At 44.8% G+C, this 21,625-nt stretch overlaps 1 protein-coding gene across 2 annotated transcripts in view; it reads right to left on the minus strand.

Moving 5' to 3' along the window:
- Window positions 1-9,272: 9,272 nt before the first annotated feature.
- Window positions 9,273-21,625, minus strand: part of CAMKV (CaM kinase like vesicle associated) — a 99,381-nt gene continuing 87,028 nt past the window's right edge. The window contains exons 4-11 of one of the 2 annotated variants that reach the window (XM_075259597.1): window positions 19,254-19,328; window positions 15,014-15,152; window positions 13,443-13,521; window positions 12,857-12,932; window positions 12,643-12,779; window positions 11,914-11,992; window positions 10,353-10,440; window positions 9,273-10,252 (exon numbers count right to left, since the gene is read on the minus strand). In XM_075259597.1, coding sequence (XP_075115698.1) covers window positions 10,001-10,252; window positions 10,353-10,440; window positions 11,914-11,992; window positions 12,643-12,779; window positions 12,857-12,932; window positions 13,443-13,521; window positions 15,014-15,152; window positions 19,254-19,328 — 925 coding nt within the window. In that variant the 3' untranslated portion in view covers window positions 9,273-10,000. Of the gene's footprint in view, window positions 10,253-10,352; window positions 10,441-11,913; window positions 11,993-12,642; window positions 12,780-12,856; window positions 12,933-13,442; window positions 13,564-15,013; window positions 15,153-19,253; window positions 19,329-21,625 lie in introns of both variants that reach the window. The other variant, XM_075259596.1, reaches the window with a different exon arrangement.

Raw genomic sequence — 21,625 nt, forward strand, 5'->3', positions numbered from 1 at the left:
AGTCTAAGGTCGGACCTGAATGGAGACTGGTGTGGAGCGATCTTAGACTCCGCCTCCTCCAGCAGAGCCAGCGCTGATTGGTCGAGTTCCGTACTCTGGCCAATCAGCGCTGGCCAATGCATTCTATTAGCCCGATGAAGTAGAGCTGAATGTGTGTGCTTAGCACACACATTCAGCTCTACTTCATCAGGCTAATAGAATACATTGGCCAATCAGCGCTGGCCAATGCATTCTATTAGCTTGATGAAGCAGAGTGTGCACAAGGGTTCAAGCGCACCCTCGGCTCTGATGTAGCAGAGCTGAGGGTGCACAAGGGTTCAAGTGCACCCTCGGCTCTCCTACATCAGAGCCGAGGGTGCGCTTGAACCCTTGTGCACACTCTGCTTCATCGGGCTAATAGAATGCATTGGCCAGCGCTGATTGGCCGAATTCCGTACTCTGGCCAATCAGCACTGGCTAATGCATTGTATTGGCTTGATGAAGCAGTGCTGAATGTGTGTGCTTAGCACACACATTCAGCTCTACTTCATCGGGCTAATAGAATGCATTGGCCAATCAGCGCTGGCCAATGCATTCTATTAGCGTGAACTGAGTTTGCACAGGGGTTCTAGTGCACCCTCGGCTCTGCTACATCAGATTGCTACATCTGATGTAGCAGTGCCGAGTGTGCATCAGATGTGTAGTTGAGCAAAACTGACTCAGCACTGCTAAGTCTGCATTCGCATAGGAATGCATTGGCCAGCCTTCGGCCAATCAGCGCTGGCTCTGCCGGAGGAGGCGGAGTCTAAGGTCGGACCTGAATGGAGACTGGTGTGGAGCTATCTTAGACTCCGCCTCCTCCAGCAGAGCCAGCGCTGATTGGTCGAGTTCCGTACTCTGGCCAATCAGCACTGGCCAATGCATTTCTATGGGGAAAAGTTAGCTTGCGAAAATCGCAAACTGACAGGGATTTCCATGAAATAAAGTGACTTTTATGCCCCCAGACATGCTTCCCCTGCTGTCCCAGTGTCATTCCAGGGTGTTGGTATCATTTCCTGGGGTGTCATAGTGGACTTGGTGACCCTCCAGACACGAATTTGGGTTTCCCCCTTAACGAGTTTATGTTCCCCATAGACTATAATGGGGTTCGAAACCCATTCGAACACTCGAACAGTGAGCGGCTGTTCGAATCGAATTTCGAACCTCGAACATTTTAGTGTTCGCTCATCTCTAGTCATCAGTAGAGATGAGCGAACAGTGTTCTATCGAACACATGTTCGATCGGATATCAGGGTGTTCGCCATGTTCGAATCGAATCGAACACCACGTGGTAAAGTGCGCCAAAATTCGATTCCCCTCCCACCTTCCCTGGCGCCTTTTTTGCACCAATAACAGCGCAGGGGAGGTGGGACAGGAACTACGACACTGGGGGCATTGAAAAAAATTGGAAAAAGTCATTGGCTGCCGAAATCAGGTGACCTCCATTTTAGACGAATAGTGGATTTCAAATCCGGGTCATATGAGAATGTGAACTTTGTGACTATGAGACAGGGATAGCTGTACAGGCAGGGATAGCTAGGGATAACCTTTATTTAGGGGGGAATGTTATTAAAAATAACTTTTTGGGGCTCTATCGGGTGTGTAATTGTGATTTTTGTGAGATAAACTTTTTCCCATAGGGATGCATTGGCCAGCGCTGATTGGCCGAATTCCGTACTCTGGCCAATCAGTGCTGGCCAATGCATTCTATTAGCTTGATGAAGCAGAGTGTGCACAAGGGTTCAAGCGCACCCTCGGCTCTGATGTAGCAGAGCCGAGGCTGCACAAGGGTTCAAGCGCACCCTCGGCTCTGATGTAGGAGAGCCGAGGGTGCACTTGAACCCTTGTGCACCCTCAGCTCTGCTACATCAGAGCCGAGGGTGCGCTTGAACCCTTGTGCACACTCTGCTTCATCAAGCTAATAGAATGCATTGGCCAGCGCTGATTGGCCAATGTATTCTATTAGCCTGATGAAGTAGAGCTGAATGTGTGTGCTAAGCACACACATTCAGCTCTACTTCATCGGGCTAATAGAATGCATTGGCCAGCGCTGATTGGCCAGAGTACGGAACTCGACCAATCAGCGCTGGCTCTGCTGGAGGAGGCGGAGTCTAAGATCGCTCCACACCAGTCTCCATTCAGGTCCGACCTTAGACTCCGCCTCCTCCGGCAGAGCCAGCGCTGATTGGCCGAAGGCTGGCCAATGCATTCCTATGCGAATGCAGAGACTTAGCAGTGCTGAGTCAGTTTTGCTCAACTACACATCTGATGCACACTCGGCACTGCTACATCAGATGTAGCAATCTGATGTAGCAGAGCCGAGGGTGCACTAGAACCCCTGTGCAAACTCAGTTCACGCTAATAGAATGCATTGGCCAGCGCTGATTGGCCAATGCATTCTATTAGCCCGATGAAGTAGAGCTGAATGTGTGTGCTAAGCACACACATTCAGCACTGCTTCATCAAGCCAATACAATGCATTAGCCAGTGCTGATTGGCCAGAGTACGGAATTCGGCCAATCAGCGCTGGCTCTGCTGGAGGAGGCGGAGTCTAAGGTCGCTCCACACCAGTCTCCATTCAGGTCCGACCTTAGACTCCGCCTCCTCCGGCAGAGCCAGCGCTGATTGGCCAAAGGCTGGCCAATGCATTCCTATGCGAATGCATACTTAGCAGTGCTGAGTCAGTTTTGCTCAACTACACATCTGATGCACACTCGGCACTGCTACATCAGATGTAGCAATCTGATGTAGCAGAGCCGAGGGTGCACTAGAACCCCTGTGCAAACTCAGTTCACGCTAATAGAATGCATTGGCCAGCGCTGATTGGCCAATGCATTCTATTAGCCCGATGAAGTAGAGCTGAATGTGTGTGCTAAGCACACACATTCAGCACTGCTTCATCAAGCCAATACAATGCATTAGCCAGTGCTGATTGGCCAGAGTACGGAATTCGGCCAATCAGCGCTGGCTCTGCTGGAGGAGGCGGAGTCTAAGGTCGGACCTGAATGGAGACTGGTGTGGAGCGATCTTAGACTCCGCCTCCTCCAGCAGAGCCAGCGCTGATTGGTCGAGTTCCGTACTCTGGCCAATCAGCGCTGGCCAATGCATTCTATTAGCCCGATGAAGTAGAGCTGAATGTGTGTGCTTAGCACACACATTCAGCTCTACTTCATCAGGCTAATAGAATACATTGGCCAATCAGCGCTGGCCAATGCATTCTATTAGCTTGATGAAGCAGAGTGTGCACAAGGGTTCAAGCGCACCCTCGGCTCTGATGTAGCAGAGCTGAGGGTGCACAAGGGTTCAAGTGCACCCTCGGCTCTCCTACATCAGAGCCGAGGGTGCGCTTGAACCCTTGTGCACACTCTGCTTCATCGGGCTAATAGAATGCATTGGCCAGCGCTGATTGGCCGAATTCCGTACTCTGGCCAATCAGCACTGGCTAATGCATTGTATTGGCTTGATGAAGCAGTGCTGAATGTGTGTGCTTAGCACACACATTCAGCTCTACTTCATCGGGCTAATAGAATGCATTGGCCAATCAGCGCTGGCCAATGCATTCTATTAGCGTGAACTGAGTTTGCACAGGGGTTCTAGTGCACCCTCGGCTCTGCTACATCAGATTGCTACATCTGATGTAGCAGTGCCGAGTGTGCATCAGATGTGTAGTTGAGCAAAACTGACTCAGCACTGCTAAGTCTGCATTCGCATAGGAATGCATTGGCCAGCCTTCGGCCAATCAGCGCTGGCTCTGCCGGAGGAGGCGGAGTCTAAGGTCGGACCTGAATGGAGACTGGTGTGGAGCTATCTTAGACCCCGCCTCCTCCAGCAGAGCCAGCGCTGATTGGTCGAGTTCCGTACTCTGGCCAATCAGCACTGGCCAATGCATTTCTATGGGGAAAAGTTAGCTTGCGAAAATCGCAAACTGACAGGGATTTCCATGAAATAAAGTGACTTTTATGCCCCCAGACATGCTTCCCCTGCTGTCCCAGTGTCATTCCAGGGTGTTGGTATCATTTCCTGGGGTGTCATAGTGGACTTGGTGACCCTCCAGACACGAATTTGGGTTTCCCCCTTAACGAGTTTATGTTCCCCATAGACTATAATGGGGTTCGAAACCCATTCGAACACTCGAACAGTGAGCGGCTGTTCGAATCGAATTTCGAACCTCGAACATTTTAGTGTTCGCTCATCTCTAGTCATCAGTATAAAAAATTGATATAGGACTGGAAAACACTTTTAGTGGTCCTTTAATGATTACTAGGGGCTACTATAATTGTACATATAGGTACCACAGAGACCTTGCATCGCTAAAATCTTAGGTTCAAATACAGCCAAGTTTCTTTTTTTTGTCGATTGTGAGCCCCACATAGAGCTCACAATGTACATTTTCCCTATCAGTATGTTTTTTTTGGAATATGGGATGCAAATCCGTGCAAACACGGGGAGAATATACAAACTCATTGCAGATGTTTTTTGCCCTTGGCAGGATTTGAACCCCAGCACTGCAAGGCTGCAGTGCTAACCACTGAGCCACCGTGTGGCCCCACAGCCAAGTTTCTATGTCTTCCCTGTGTTTGTGTGGATTTCCTCTGGGTACTTTAGTTTCCTCCCACACTCCAAAGACATTCTGATAGAGAATTCAGATTGTTAACCCTATATGGGACATTGTTGACAATATATGTGTAAAAAGCACTGCATGATATGATGGTGTGATATAAGTAAGTAAAATAAAAATAATAAACATGCCTTCGGCTAGAGAGCCAATTAAAATCTGCTGTGAGAACATGAAAATATCAAAGGGTACAGTGTCCCTAATGCTGCTGAGCTTTAGGACCCCAAATTTGGTAATCCCATCAGATGACTTATAATTGGCCAGAGATGAGACCTGTACTGTTCCTGGGTGTTTTGTGGAGCATGTGCATTCTGCTGTGGAAGCCGAGGAGAGTGTTCTGTGTTTCAGAATGCACTTGTAATAAATTGGGATGCCTTGTCATTACTAGCAGATTCTAAGTAAATTTGCTGTATTTCAGCACTCCCATTGATATGAATGGAGTGGTAGGCACATTGTCTGACCACAGCTATATTAAAGGGGTTTTCTGGCCCCAAATGCATTTTTCATACTGATGACCTATATGTTTATACATATTTGTGATCTGTGGGAGTCTGATATCTGGGCCCCGCACTAATCAGCTGTTGTAGCAGCGTTTAGGTGCCGGAAGCTGCTGTGGTAGATGGGCAATTCAGGTAATAGGATCGGTACTGCAGTTCTCCAGAACTACCACTATGCAGTGGATGGAGTAGCTTCGCCCATCCTATCATTTGAATAGGAGCATCTTGCACATGGCCCCGTCAATTATCAGCTTCCAGCACCTAGAAACTGTAGCAGCTGATCTGTTTGGGGTCTGGTTGTTGGACCCCCACAGATTGCATACTGACGACCTATCTACAGTATAAACATTATTTTGGAGCCAGTCAACCCCTTTAAGATCAGGGGGCAAAAGTCCCCATTCTCTTCATCAGTAGGGGGATCCTTTGCATAGATCATCAGCTTAAGAAAAAAAAACACTTGCTACTGGTTTAGGGGCACAAACATGGTGACAGGTTCCCTTCTAAAACTTGACATGTAGTGTATAAGTACGAGCCATTGCTCTACATATATCAGCATGATCCAAGTGAAGCATCCAGTTATTATCTGATCCGTATAAGCATTTTCCTAACTTTTTCTTTTCTAGCAAAATATCTGTGCAGAGATCAGACGATTAATTATCTGGACGTCCATCTGGTGCAGGGTAGCGTGTAACCCTGAGTCATCAGTTATAAAAGTGCTCCTGAGCTCAGCTTGTACGTCCACTGTACACAGTGACATCACAGCACGTTGGGGGAATCAGCTGATCGATGCTCAATGTCAAATGCTCTCCGAGAGATAAATGTAATCATCTTCTCAGCTTGGGGGATCAAGTGCTGATTCCTATCATCTGCAAAGCGTAGAAAGGGTGACTGTCAGGCCCTCAAATGTTGCCCTAATTTTCCAGTTTGACAAAATATCTGTATCATCACTACTTGACTCTTCTCTACTCACAGAAAACAACATTCAGGCCCATGCTGTTGTGCAGTAAGGAGACTCATCGAAACTTTTCTTAGCTTGGGCTATGACTTTCATCTAATAGATTGTACATGTCTTCCTGCAAATATCTCAATAAGTTTTATGCATCTGGTTTCCTTTTGTGTTTGCAAGACGTACCCTTATAACACTGCAGGGAGTGGTTTATTCTTTTTATTTGTCTGGGACACAACAGAGCTCTATTGTGCTGTTTGTATTGTATATTGCAGATTCCAGAAGAGAGAACAGTTTTGTTTTATCTTGAAAATAACAAAAAAAAAGGTGCTGAATAAACAGTCAACAAAGAGAAATCAGCTTTATGTTGCCACCCACAGCCTTGAAACAAGACTCCCTTCCCCTCATGCCACCCTTGCATTTGAGCAGCATTTTGAGTGCTTCTTCAAACCAATAAATTAGATGGTAGATATAATACAATAGGAGCTCAGGAATTCAGTTTTACATATAGTTAAAATTAAAAAAATAAATAAATAAAACCTAGATTTTTGTTGAATTGCTACTATATTACTGCATCTTGTTTTCAGAACTACTGTAATAGTGCCTACTGTGTAGAAAAATATAACTACAATAATTGTCATTTCAATATACAAGAAAATGACTACTATAATACTGTCACTTATGTACAAGGATATAACTGCTATAATACTGCTCCTATGTACAAGAATATAACTACTATAATACTGTTCCTATATACAACAATATGACTGCTATAATACTGCTCCTATGTACAAGAATATAACTACTATAATACTGTTCTTATATACAAGAATATAGCTGCTATAATACTGCTCATGTACAAGAATATAACTACTATAATACTGTTCCTACTGTATATACAAGAATATAACTGCTATAATACTACTCCTATGTACAAGAATATAACTACTATAATACTGCTCCTATGTACAAGAATATAACTACTATAATACTGCTCCTGTGTACAAGAATATAACTACTATAATACTACTATGTACAAGAATATAACTACTATAATACTACCTCCTATGTACAAGAATATAACTACTATAATACCAGCTCCTATGTACAAGATTATAACTACTATAATACTGCTCCTATGTACAAGAATATAACTACTATAATACTGCCCCTATGTACAAGAATCTAACTACTATAATACTGCTCCTATGTACAAGAATATAACTACTATAATACTACCTCCTATGTACAAGAATATAACTATTATAATACTACTCCTATTTACAAGAATATAACTACTATAATACTGCCTCCTATGTACAAGAATATAACTACTATAATACTGCCCCTATGTATTGTACAAGAATATAACTACTATAATACTGTCTCATATGTACTAGAATATGACTACTATAACACTGCCCCTATGTACTAGAATATAACTACTATATTACTACTTCCTATGTACAAGAATATAACTACTATAATACTGCTCCTATGTACAAGAATATAACTACTATAATACTACCTCCTATGTACAAGAATATAACTACTATAATACTGCCTCCTATGTACAAGAATATAACTACTATAATACTGCTCCTATGTACAAGAATATAACAACTATAATACTGCTCCTATGTACAAGAATATAACTACTATAATACTGCTCCTATGTACAAGAATATAACTACTATAATACTGCTCCTATGTACAAGAATATAACTACTATAATACTGCTCCTATGTACAAGAATATAACAACTATAATACTGCTCCTATGTACAAGAATATAACTACTATAATACTGCTCCTATGTACAAGAATATAACTACTATAATACTGCTCCTATGTACAAGAATATAACTACTACTATACTGCTCCTATGTACAAGAATATAACTACTACTATACTGTTCCTATGTACAAGAATATAATTACTATAATACTGCCTCCTATGTAAAAGAATATAACTACTATAATACTGCCCCTAGGTACAAGAATATAACTACTATGGCACAACACGGTGGCTCAGTGGTTAGCTTTGAAGCGCTGGAGTCCTGGGTTCGAATCCTGCCAGGAACAACATCTGCAAGGAGTTTGTATGTTCTCCCCGTGTTTGCATATTGATAGGGAGAAAAATGTACATTTGAGCCCCACTACATTAAAAAAATAAATAAAAATATAACTATTATAATACTGCCTCATATGTACTAGAATATAGCTACTATAATACTGCCCCCTATGTCAAGAATATAACTACTATAATACTGCTCCTATGTATTGTACAAGAATATAACTACTATAATACTGTCTCATATGTACTAGAATATGACTACTATAACACTGCCCCTATGTACAAGAATATAACTACTACAGTATATTACTACTTCCTATGTACAAGAATATAACTAATATAATACTGACCCTATGTACAAGAATATAACTACTATAATACTACCTCCTATGTACAAGGATATAACTACTATAATACTACCTCCTATGTACAAGAATATAACTACTATAATACTGCTCCTATGTACAAGAATATAACTACTATAATACTGCTCCTATGTACAAGAATATAACTACTATAACACTGCCCCCTATGTACTAGTATATAACTACTATAATACTACCTCCTATGTACAAGAATATAACTACTATAACACTGCCCCCTATGTACTAGTATATAACTACTATAATACTACCTCCTATGTACAAGAATATAACTACTATAACACTGCCCCCTATGTACTAGTATATAACTACTATACTACTACCTCCTATGTACAAGAATATAACTACTATAATACTGCCCCTATGTACAAGAATATAACTACTATAACACTGCCCCCTATGTACTAGTATATAACTACTATAATACTACCTCCTATGTACAAGAATATAACTACTATAACACTGCCCCCTATGTACTAGTATATAACTACTATAATACTACCTCCTATGTACAAGAATATAACTACTATAATACTGCTCCTATGTACAAGAATATAACTACTATAATACTGCTCCTATGTACAAGAATATAACTACTAAAATACCGCCCCCTATGTACAAGAATATAAATACTATACTGCCCCCTGTGGATAACAGTATCATTACTAAGCACTGAATTAAATGACCGCCTTCTGCGGGCACACAGGGTAGAGACAGACTGTCACTCTGCTCTTGATAACAATGCTCCTTTTATATGTACACTATATTGGTAAGACTGTAATGGTTCTGATGAAGATACAGATGGATGGGTCCGATTTTTTTCTGCCAGTAACAATTAACCATTACCACCTGCCCCTGTTCTGCAGTGCATTATGGGAGCTGTAATGACGCACAGATGGTTGTGGGTTTGTTACTTTCTCTTTATTGTATGATTGAAATCCTCCCTTACTGCCAGGGTACCGGCCTCTGTGGCAGAGTAAGGGTATGCAGTTCAAACTAAAACATATAAACATGCAGATGACATGCAACAGGTCACCCACCCAGATTTAGGTCGGAAGATATGGAGGACATGGTGTCTGATCACCAGGTCTGCCGGAGACCCTCTGGTGGGCTATGTAGTATTGGATATCAGTTTGGGGTACATTTACCCATGAGTTAGTGGAATGTCACCAAGTTGTGAGGTGTTTGTGGTCTTGTCAAGTTATAAAACTATTTACCAGAAGAAAAAGTAAGATACATATTAGTAAACAATGTCCTGTCTGGGGTCGGTTTCCATGCTGCAAGACAAGGATCAGTTTTCTCAAGTCTGGTCGTTTGTTCCCAAGAGGCTGTCTGTCCCTTTGGTCTAACATCTTCCCAAGTCAGATGTACTTTTTCGCAAGTGTCTGTGGTAAAAGTTGCAGACTTTCTTGTCTTTGACTGGATCTCGTTTTGGTTTGTCTGTGGAAGGATAGATTGAGCGGACACTAAGGAGGACCACCGAGCTCTGGATGGGCAGACGAATGTCCTCCACAGTCAGTGGTTTGCAAAACTCGGCTTGGATTCCACTCTGCCTTTGGAATGCTATGTTGAGAGGGGGAAGACTGGGGTGAAGGGCAGGCTTCCACTGTGACTTCATGGGACACGCTCATGGAAGATCTTGGGGTGACGGGAAGGCGCCCAGCTGTGCCCTCGGAAGCTTTCAGCCGTTGCATGAATGTGGTAACTCGTATGGCTTTCTGTAATGGGCAGAGACCATACATATACAGTACATACATATTGGTTACTGATTTTATTCCTTACAGCTATAAGAACCCGTCCAAGGCATCCATTACTCACCCTCCATTTGGCTTTAGCAAAGTTCTTTTCAATTTGGGCACAGACGCCTTCTTTCAGATTTCTCTCAGAAGCGGCATTTCCTGAAATCCTAGAAATATGGCAAAAGGTAAATGTTAGTTCTGTTTTTCAATGTGCTTTGAGGAACGGTGCAATTCCTCTGACTAACTTGTATTGATCCTGACTTATATTTTCATTTACAAGGGGTTTCCAGGCAAGTGATATAGCTGTGAAACAGATTCAACAATGTAAGAGAAAACATCAGGCCGCTGCCCCAACACGGAGAGCATTACTTGTCTACTCTCTCTGGATCCTCTGTTAATGACAGAGTGATATGATATTGCTGACCCTTTCATTAGGATGGGTCCTCAATATCAGATTAGTGGGGGTCTGATACCCAGGACCCCCACCGATCAGCTGTTATCAGTATTCACTATAGGGAGAACAGTCCTGGAACCTGATAGCTCTGTTCTTCCGGTAGTGTCTGGTGAAAACAGTGGAGTTCAGAGTAGAATTTCTAAGATGTATGGCTACATTTAGACTCCAGTCACATCAACAGCTGCTTTCTAGAACCGGTCAGTTTCAATGCTCTGCTGTGGTGGATTGTGGAAGATGTAGCCTTCATGCATGGCTTAGTAGACAAAATACATAAATCCTAAAATACATGTTGCCTTTACCAGATTACAGTGTAATATAGGTCACCAGTTCAGGGCTGATTTTGTCAGCACAGAGCTGACTGATGCCAGATTGCCAGTTGGCAGCAGAATTTTGTGTGCAGCTCTGATGGTGAATAGTGTGTAATGTATAATATAGCCCAATTTTAGAACATATACAGATTTCAATGGTAGCTATCCCTTTAGCAAACTTCTAATCTGTCATGTTATTGGGTTTGATAAGTAGGGGTCTGGATACTCAGCTATTGTAAGTGATCCTTGTATGGATTCATAGAGAGTCCATAGAATTGCTAATAATCTTTACACTGTTGAGTCTGCTCTCTAAGAAAAGTTTGAGTGGAGATGAACAGAAAGCGAGGGGTATAGGGCACTTGTGCCTCTTCATTTTAGTAATCGGTGAGGGTCTTAGCACCTGAACCTCAAAGATCAAAACTTCTGATATGTCACTAGAACAACTTTCTTAGGGTCTGTTCACATCTGTGTCCTTTGATCTCTTCTTCTTATCAGTCTTAGGACCCGAAGAACAGACTAAATGGTAAAGGCAGCCTATCTAAAGATAGACCTCATCAACTATAATAGGCTCCGTTTGATTTCCATTGTTTTCTCTCTGACGTCACAAGATAAAAATTTACTGCAAGCGACTTCAAATGAACTCTGTGTCGTACAGGCATCACTCTATGTGAACATGGGCGTCAAAGCCTTCCACTTTCTATTTTTACTTCTAAGTATACAGTGGGTGCCACCTTATTATTGGAAAGATCTGTAAATAAAGCCCTTGGTCTAACCAGATTCTCTTTATAGACAGTGCAGACAAGACAACAAAGGCAAGATCAGCCAGAATATGTTACTTAGATTAATCCACTTTTACTGTGGACGACCTGAGCTCTCACCAGATGTGTCCTAGTGCCTCTTGTGCCGTGATTCTTTGCTCCTGGTCCATCTCCATCAGACGTGACACAAGATCTTTTGCTATTGGAAAAAAATCTATGGTAAGTGATTATAGTAAACTATATAAAACATAGGCAAGTCTAGTAAGCCACATACTGTATGTCATTATTTGGTAAGTAAATACTAATATAACACTGAATAGTATGGTATATAAGTGTATATGAAACAGCATGGTGCAAAATTTGCACAGTCTATAAAACAAAAAGCTGCATATAATACTGAACTAGAACATTACACTCCAGTATAAATCAATGAGAAACAAAGCAGTCATGTAAATTTCCCATTGCCTCCTGCAATTCAGGTTATAGAGGCCCACTTACATCAGAAAACAAGACAAACATATGAAAATAACATTGGAGGCGAGCTGAGCATCTGATCACAGAATAAGTTGATCATATGTCGGGAATTGCATTCATACTCCTGTGCTAGTCTAAGATTTAGTGATGTTAAACCTCCAATTTTATCTAGAACCATTGATTTCTATGATACTTGCCAAAAACAGCACCTTTTAGGCTACATATAGGAGACTTGAAAATTTCTGCCCAGCCATGAACAGCAGTGCTATAGTCTCTCTGTTCTGAGAACCAGAGACCATCCTTGCTCTAAGACCCCCATCAATAGACCATCCATCATAAGTCATTCCAGTGTCACTACAGGCGTACAGTATGTACCTGATGCAGAGATGACGTCCCAATATGGAGAATCAAACTCATATTCGCCGGCCAGAATTTTGCGGAAAATTTTTCTGTTGTGATTTTCGCTGTTTTCTTCCTCATTTTCATCATAGAAAGGAGGGTTCCCTGAAAGACTGCAAAATGGAGAGGTGATAATGGGCTAGTCCATGAAACGAAGAACTACATATAATAAAATAACCCTGATACTCACAGGATGTACATAACAACACCAACTGCCCAACAGTCCACCGGACGGCCATATCTGTGCCGGGACACCACCTCAGGGGCTAGCAGGACAAAGGTGATATGCTATTATCAGAAGATGTATGTACTTATACTGTACTGCAAGATGTCTGATGTCAGCTATTCTCATAGATACAGACACAGATGCAATACTTCAACCTGCATGCTGTCCTGTTCTGGTATGGTGTTGTGACACTGTACATCCTAAGCTTCCTGGTTCATAGTTAGAATGCCAGCGATGCGTACGCAGTGGAATAGGAGATGAGTGATGGTGGGGGAGAGGAATGTCAGTGTAATTGTATAACAGGGTTGATTTATATGCCACTCACGGTCCGGGAAAGTTGGGTAACAATCTCTAAATGTATAGTAAGAGCTCAATATTTATTTGACTAGGTTGTCTGAGTACAGCTAAGCTGAATACTAAAATACCCCCATGACTCAGAGGCTTACATGTCTAGGAATTTTTCTTAAAGGGAGAAGGATTTCTGATCCTTTAATCATCCGCCCTCACATTATTACATTAGTACATCTTGTACCAGAATCTCGTTGCTTACCTAAATACTCCGGGGTCCCACACGGTTCTGTAATTTCTCCGCTCTCGAAGCATGACAGGTAGAAGTCTCGCAGGACGACCTTGGAGTGATTATTGTGATTGTAATACATTAAATTCTCCAGCTGGGGGAAACAGAGACACATAATAGGGTCTGTCAGCTTCACGTACCCCTCCCTCCCTACCATACCTTTTAACCTCTTTACACTGGAGAGTTAAGCTGCCTTTATCTCTGGGATGCTTTTTTTTCTAGAACAGTCAAAATACTATACAGTGAGAGCCATTTTTATACCTACATATGCCCTTGTTACTTACACTCCCTACTTATATCATGATGAGATCAGGCTGTAATGGATCGCTAGTGACCAAAACATTTTCCACATCAGGCAGGGATGCAAGTGATTCTGTACAGTAAGTTCCACTATCCTGCACATTGCTAGGACATGCAGAGACTATATACAATGGCTCTTATGGATCTGTTTTATGGGTTGTGTTGTGTCAAATAACTCTTTACACTACACAATAACACAATTCTTCCTCAACCTGTGAAAAGCAATTTTGTGTACATCAAGTCTTTGTAAAAGATCATACATCTCTACCACACGGTTCCATAATGCTACTGTGTACATCATTTAGTATGTGTGTGTGTATATATACATGTACCGTATATATATACATCTATGTGTATTATAGGTTCCTAAATCTCAATTCCATAACCCTTTTGGGACCAAGGCTTTTGTGCTTAAATGTCCACCTTAAAATCTCATATACCTGTATGTACGTTTTAAAGGGTGAATATTTTTATTTAATTTTTTAAAAATAAAAATTCGGCATAGTTTGATGAGCAGAAATAGTATAGAATTCAGAATTTGCCTTTTATTCATTTATAAATTAACATCCAAATGTAAGTGATGATACTAAATATCCTGATTTTACAGTCCAACAATATCAGATTGGTGGGGGCCTCTTTTGGCACCCATCCAGTCACCAGTTTGATTAATGCAATAACTGCAGACTTTTCCATATTTCTCTTGGTCAGCGGTATCCAGCTGTGTAGGGTATTGCAGCTTCATCCCATTCAAGTGAATGAGGCAAAGCTGTAATACCTTGCAGCCCCACTACTAGGTAATAGCGTGTAAGTACAGACAGGTGTAAGCACTGAACAGGCTGCAACACTTGCACATGAGCTGTAGCCCTTTTAAATCATCTGATGGGCTGGGGTGCTCAGAGACAGACCTCTATTGTTCTAATATAGATAATCTCTCCTGAGGATAGGCCATCAATATGCTAATCCTGGAAAACCCATCTCTGCGCCAGGTCCTGGCTCATCATTAACTTAGCTCAGCCACCTCTCATTAAGTAACACCATGAAAAGAAGCGCCACTTAACTCAACACCTGGGAAAAAATACTGGATTGAATCAATACTATAACAGAGTTAAGTATAGAGTCATTTAACCCTATAGCATACTACCAAAATAAAAAGCTCTCTCACTTGACCTGTATTGAACTGAAGTCACCCCCCCAGTGGTATCACCCATATGTCTGTCACTGAGTAGTATTGACTGATGTGATACCTTTAGGTTTCGATGGATGATATGGAGGTTGTGTAGATAGGCTACGGCCTCCAGCACCTGGCGGATCACATTACTGGCATCTTTTTCAGAGTAATAGCCTTGCTCCAGGATCCAGTCAAATACATCTCCTCCTGTGGCCCTGTGAGATAGAATACATTACCCTAAGACACTGAGGCAAAAGCTCTGTCCACTCCAATCACTGCAAAAATGTGAAGTATAACTCTCCCTGTCATAATACACACTCAGTGACAGACATAGACTGTCACAAGGAAAGGGTATCCCAGCTATTTTGGCTACAGAGTTTACAGTTTATATATATATATATATATATATATATATATATATACATATATATACATATACATACTGTAAACTCTGTAGCCAATAGAAAAAGAAATCCAATCCACCAGCATCTTCTGTTGATGAAAGATGTCCTTTTATTGGAAAAGCAGTACACCACGTCTCACTTGAGAAAGGTTCCTGTGAGAACTGATACGTGGTGTATTGCTTTTCCAATAAAAGGACATCTTCCATCTACACAAGTTGCTGGCAGATTTTTATTATACCCTGCACATAGCCTGTCCCCCTCCAGTCACTACACACAGCCTGTCCCCTCCAGTCACTACACACAGCCTGTTCCCTCCAGTCACTACACACACAGCCTGTCCCCTCCAGTCACTACACACAGCCTGTCCCCTCCAGTCACTACACACAGCCTGTTCCCTCCAGTCACTACACACACAGCCTGTCCCCTCCAGTCACTATACACAGCCTGTCCCCTCCAGTCACTACACACACAGCCTGTCCTCTCCAGTCACTACACACAGCCTGTCCCCTCCAGTCACTACACACAGCCTGTCCCCTCCAGTCACTACACACAGCCTGTCCCCTCCAGTCACTACACACAGCCTGTCCCCTCCAGTCACTACACACAGCCTGTCCCCTCCAGTCACTACACACACAGCCTGTCCTCTCCAGTCACTACACACAGCCTGTCCCCTCCAGTCACTACACACAGCCTGTCCCCTCCAGTCACTACACACAGCCTGTCCCCTCCAGTCACTACACACAGCCTGTCCCCTCCATTCACTACACACAGCCTGTCCTCTCCAGTCACTACACACACAGCCTGTCCCCTCCAGTCACTACTAACAGCCTGTCCCCTCCAGTCACTACACACACAGCCTGTCCCCTCCAGTCACTACACACACAGCCTGTCCCCTCCAGTCACTACACACACAGCCTGTCCCCTCCAGTCACTACACACACAGCCTGTCCCCTCCAGTCACTACACACACAGCCTGTCCCCTCCAGGCACTACACACAGCCTGTCCCCTCCAGTCACTACACACAGCCTGTCCCCTCCAGTCACTACACACAGCCTGTCCCCTCCAGTCACTACACACACACAGCCCGTCCTCTCCAGTCACTACACACACAGCCTGTCCCCTCCAGTCACTACACACAGCCTGTCCCCTCCAGTCACTACACACAGCCTGTCCCCTCCAGTCACTACACACAGCCTGTCCCCTCCAGTCACTACACACAGCCTGTCCCCTCCAGTCACTACACACATAGCCTGTCCCCTCCAGTCACTACACACAGCCTGTCCCCTCCAGTCACTACACACAGCCTGTCCCCTCCAGTCACTATATACACAGCCTGTCCCCTCCAGTCACTGCACACAGCCTGTCCCCTCCAGTCACTACACACAGCCTGTCCCCTCCAGTCACTACACACAGCCTGTCCCCTCCAGTCACTACACACACACAGCCTGTCCCCTCCAGTCACTACACACATCCTGTCCTCTCCAGTCACTACACACACAGCCTGTCCCCTCCAGTCACTACACACAGCCTGTCCCCTCCAGTCACTACACACAGCCTGTCCCCTCCAGTCACTACACACACAGCCTGTCCCCTCCAGTCACTACACACAGCCTGTCCTCTCCAGTCACTACACACACAGCCTGTCCCCTCCAGTCACTACACACAGCCTGTCCCCTCCAGTCACTACACACAGCCTGTCCCCTCCAGTCACTACACACACAGCCCGTCCCCTCCAGTCACTACACACACAGCCCGTCTCCTCCAGTCACTACACACACAGCCTGTCCCCTCCAGTCACTACACACAGCCTGTCCCCTCCAGTCACTACACACAGCCTGTCCCCTCCAGTCACTACACACACAGCCTGTCCCCTCCAGTCACTACACACACAGCCTGTCCCCTCCAGTCACTACACACACAGCCTGTCCCCTCCAGTCACTACACACACAGCCTGTCCCCTCCAGTCACTACACACACAGCCTGTCCTCTCCAGTCACTACACACAGCCTGTCCTCTCCAGTCACTACACACAGCCTGTCCCCTCCAGTCACTACACACAGCCTGTCCTCTCCAGTCACTACACACACAGCCTGTCCCCTCCAGTCACTACACACACAGCCTGTCCCCTCCAGTCACTACACACACAGCCTGCCCCCTCCAGTCACTACACACAGCCTGTCCCCTCCAGTCACTACACACAGCTTGTCCCCTCCAGTCACTACACACACAGCCTGTCCCCTCCAGTCACTACACACACAGCCTGTCCCCTCCAGTCACTACACACACAGCCTGTCCCCTCCAGTCACTACACACACAGCCTGTCCCCTCCAGTCACTACACACACAGCCTGTCCCCTCCAGTCACTACACACACAGCCTGTCCCCTCCAGTCACTACACACACAGCCTGTCCCCTCCAGTCACTACACACAGCCTGTCCTCTCCAGTCACTACACACAGCCTGTCCCCTCCAGTCACTACACACAGCCTGTCCTCTCCAGTCACTACACACACAGCCTGTCCCCTCCAGTCACTACACACACAGCCTGTCCCCTCCAGTCACTACACACACAACCTGTCCCCTCCAGTCACTACACACAGCCTGTCCCCTCCAGTCACTACACACAGCCTGTCCCCTCCAGTCACTACACACAGCCTGTCCCCTCCAGTCACTACACACACAGCCTGTCCCCTCTAGTCACTACACACAGCCCGTCCCCTCCAGTCACTACACACAGCCCGTCCCCTCCAGTCACTACACACACAGCCCGTCCCCTCCAGTCACTACACACAGCCTGTCCCCTCCAGTCACTACACACAGCCCGTCCTCTCCAGTCACTACACACAGCCCGTCCCCTCCAGTCACTACACACAGCCCGTCCCCTCCAGTCACTACACACACAGCCCGTCCCCTCCAGTCACTACACACACAGCCTGTCCCCTCCAGTCACTATACACAGCCTGTCCCCTCCAGTCACTATACACAGCCTGTCCCCTCCAGTCACTACACACACAGCCTGTCCCCTCCAGTCACTACACACAGCCCGTCCCCTCCAGTCACTACACACAGCCCGTCCTCTCCAGTCACTACACACAGCCCGTCCCCTCCAGTCACTACACACACAGCCTGTCCCCTCCAGTCACTATACACAGCCTGTCCCCTCCAGTCACTATACACAGCCTGTCCCCTCCAGTCACTACACACACAGCCTGTCCCCTCCAGTCACTATACACAGCCTGTCCCCTCCAGTCACTATACACAGCCTGTCCCCTCTAGTCACTACACACAGCCTGTCCTCTCCAGTCACTACACACAGCCTGTCCCCTCCAGTCACTACACACAGCCTATCTCCTCCAGTCACTACACACAGCCCGTCCCCTCCAGTCACTACACACAGCCCGTCCCCTGCAGTCACTACACACAGCCCGTCCCCTCCAGTCACTACACACAGCCCGTCCCCTCCAGTCACTACACACAGCCTGTCCCCTCTAGTCACTACACACAGCCCGTCCCCTCCAGTCACTACACACAGCCCGTCCCCTCCAGTCACTACACACAGCCCGTCCCCTCCAGTCACTACACACAGCCCGTCCCCTCCAGTCACTACACATACAGCCTGTCCCCTCCAGTCACTACACATACAGCCTGTCCCCTCCAGTCACTACACACAGCCCGTCCCCTCCAGTCACTACACACAGTCTGTCCCCTCCAGTCACTACACACAGCCCGTCCCCTCCAGTCACTACACACACAGCCTGTCCCCTCCAGTCACTACACACAGCCCGTCCCCTCCAGTCACTACACACAGCCCGTCCCCTCCAGTCACTACACACAGCCTGTCCCCTCCAGTCACTACACACAGCCTGTCCCCTCCAGTGTATACATCCTCTCTCTAGCTAACATCATACTTACAATTCTTGAATAATATAAAATTCTTTCTTTGTCTCAAAAGTATCGATCAGCTGCAGGATATTTGGATGATTCACCCTAGAAGAGGAGAATAGTAGATAAGACATAAAACAGCACAGGATAGCAAAATAGAAAAGCCTAACCAAATGTCTCTATCTCTCACATCTCTGATATACTGGTTGGTGTCTATTGTGTGGCTCTCCTGATGACTCCTGCAGCTGTCCTGGGACTTGTACTTATGTAATGTCATCTCATGAAGAACATCCATTTCCATATACCCTGCTAAATCATATGGACATCATAAGTGATCCCCCCATGTATTACAGGGTTATAAGAATGGCGTGTAATACTTCTCATCCACTGCATGGAAGATATAAATACCATGTTAGCATCTGCTCTTTGCAGAGCTCAATAAGGGTATGTTCACACACAGCTTTCTTTTCATGCTAATCTTGGCATATATTCTGCATATTCTGCATACAAAATGCTTGCTGCTCCCTCCCATTGTTTCCAATGGGAAACTGTGCCATAGTTCATACAGTGCAGCAGAACTGAAGCAACCTGACCTTTTTCAGCACCAAAGACAGCGATGAAACTGCAGCAGGCAGCCACACACAGACCAGCCCCACTGAATGGTGCAGGATGGCGCCAAATCTACAATACACGGCAGAACTGTCAAAAAAAGCCTTGGATTTTTGGTACAGGATCCAAATAAAAGACAAATTCCTATGTACTTTAATTGTGTGAACATACCCGAACCCTAGATATAGTGTCTATTGTTTTCCTGTACCTGTTTAGTTACACTCATTTACCCTCAGATGTAAACCTATGTGAGCTGTCTTCTGGGCTCCAGATTTAACTTCTTCCATTTTCGATGTAACTATATGTCCATTTTGACCAGGGGTGGAGACAGACAGCGGGCCACTGTACAGGAACGATTAGAGACTTTTTGTTTTCCGATATCTCAGCATATAGCAATCCCCTTCCCCCGTCACTAACATCATACCAGTAATTTATAGTCAAGAGATTCATTAGATTAAGCTTTACCTGCAATCTAGTAGACTATAGAAAACTGTTATTAGGATTATAGGCCCCCTGAACTATCGGGCCCCTGTGTAGCTCCATAGATTGCACCAATGGTACGTCCACTCCTTATTTTGATATGGTACAGTTATATCAACTGGATGGTGCAGGGACAGGAACCAACAGTGGTGGGAGCTGACTTTACTATACTATTGATTCTGTTGCAATGGCCAGGATCAGAGATTGATCCGATCCTAATGGTTTAACCCCCTAGATGCTGTGGTCAATACCGACTACAACATCTGCATGGTTAGACATAGAGAGGGGGCTCCCTTTGTCATCCTGCAGGGGATTATTGCCAGGCACCGCTAGATTTTATCTTAATTCACCCCCCACAAATGTCAACAGGCTACATCAACTCATTGGACTTCTGCAATGCAAAAATACTTCTAAAAGGGGTTGCCGAAGATTGAACAAAATCTAGCCAAGGAAGGGAGGGATGCCAAAAATGAACACCTATTATGTACTTGATAAAATCCCCACCATTCCACCGCTGCTACTCCCATCCTACAAGTCATGCAGTGATGATTTCACATTTGCAACATGTGATCTCTGCAGCAAGTCACCTATTAGGAGAATTTCCCTGCTTTCCAGAAAGGGAGGTAAGTTTTCATAGCTTTCTTATAGGTGCCAACAGTAAAATACAGAAGCCATTGATGGATGTCTGTATTTTGTCAATTCTGTTCATCCTGAGCCTCCTGGTTCATGAACAGAACTAGAAGCACCGAACTGATGTGACATTTGCACAGGCGATGCAGTAGAAGAATGTACCTGCATAACAAAATAATATTACCTTCCTGGGTACATAGAAAGCTGTGTGGCAACCTCTGCGGGGAACCATCATGGCTGCCCATTCCTGTCTCTTGCATAGGGGACCAAAGATATTTCATAAAGGATATGAAGGAGAAAAGATAAAGAGCACATAAGTGAGAGCTGATTTCTTCTCTCCATGTGGCCAAGTAATGAACTTGCCATTGTAATGAAGTGCCAGCTTCCATATAAATCTGCATTATATCGAGGGCGTGTGTTAAAAATAGTCTGGCATAATGGCGGTAATATATTTTAATGCATATTTGTCAGGAGAATATACTTGGCAGCATGCGAGCGGGCTGAGTATATAAATGAGAGCACCTGTATGACAGTCGCTGTGATGCCGCTCATTAATAGGACGTAAACCTGCCGGGAATATCTTCCATGGCATGGCGGCATTCACACAGGGCGCCCTGCTTCACTATTGTTCTGTATTTTTAAAACTGCTGCCGTCAGCAAATTGTGCCGCAAACAAAAACACA

Source organism: Leptodactylus fuscus, chromosome 11, assembly GCF_031893055.1.
Source record: "Leptodactylus fuscus isolate aLepFus1 chromosome 11, aLepFus1.hap2, whole genome shotgun sequence".
Classification (NCBI taxonomy): domain Eukaryota; kingdom Metazoa; phylum Chordata; class Amphibia; order Anura; family Leptodactylidae; genus Leptodactylus; species Leptodactylus fuscus.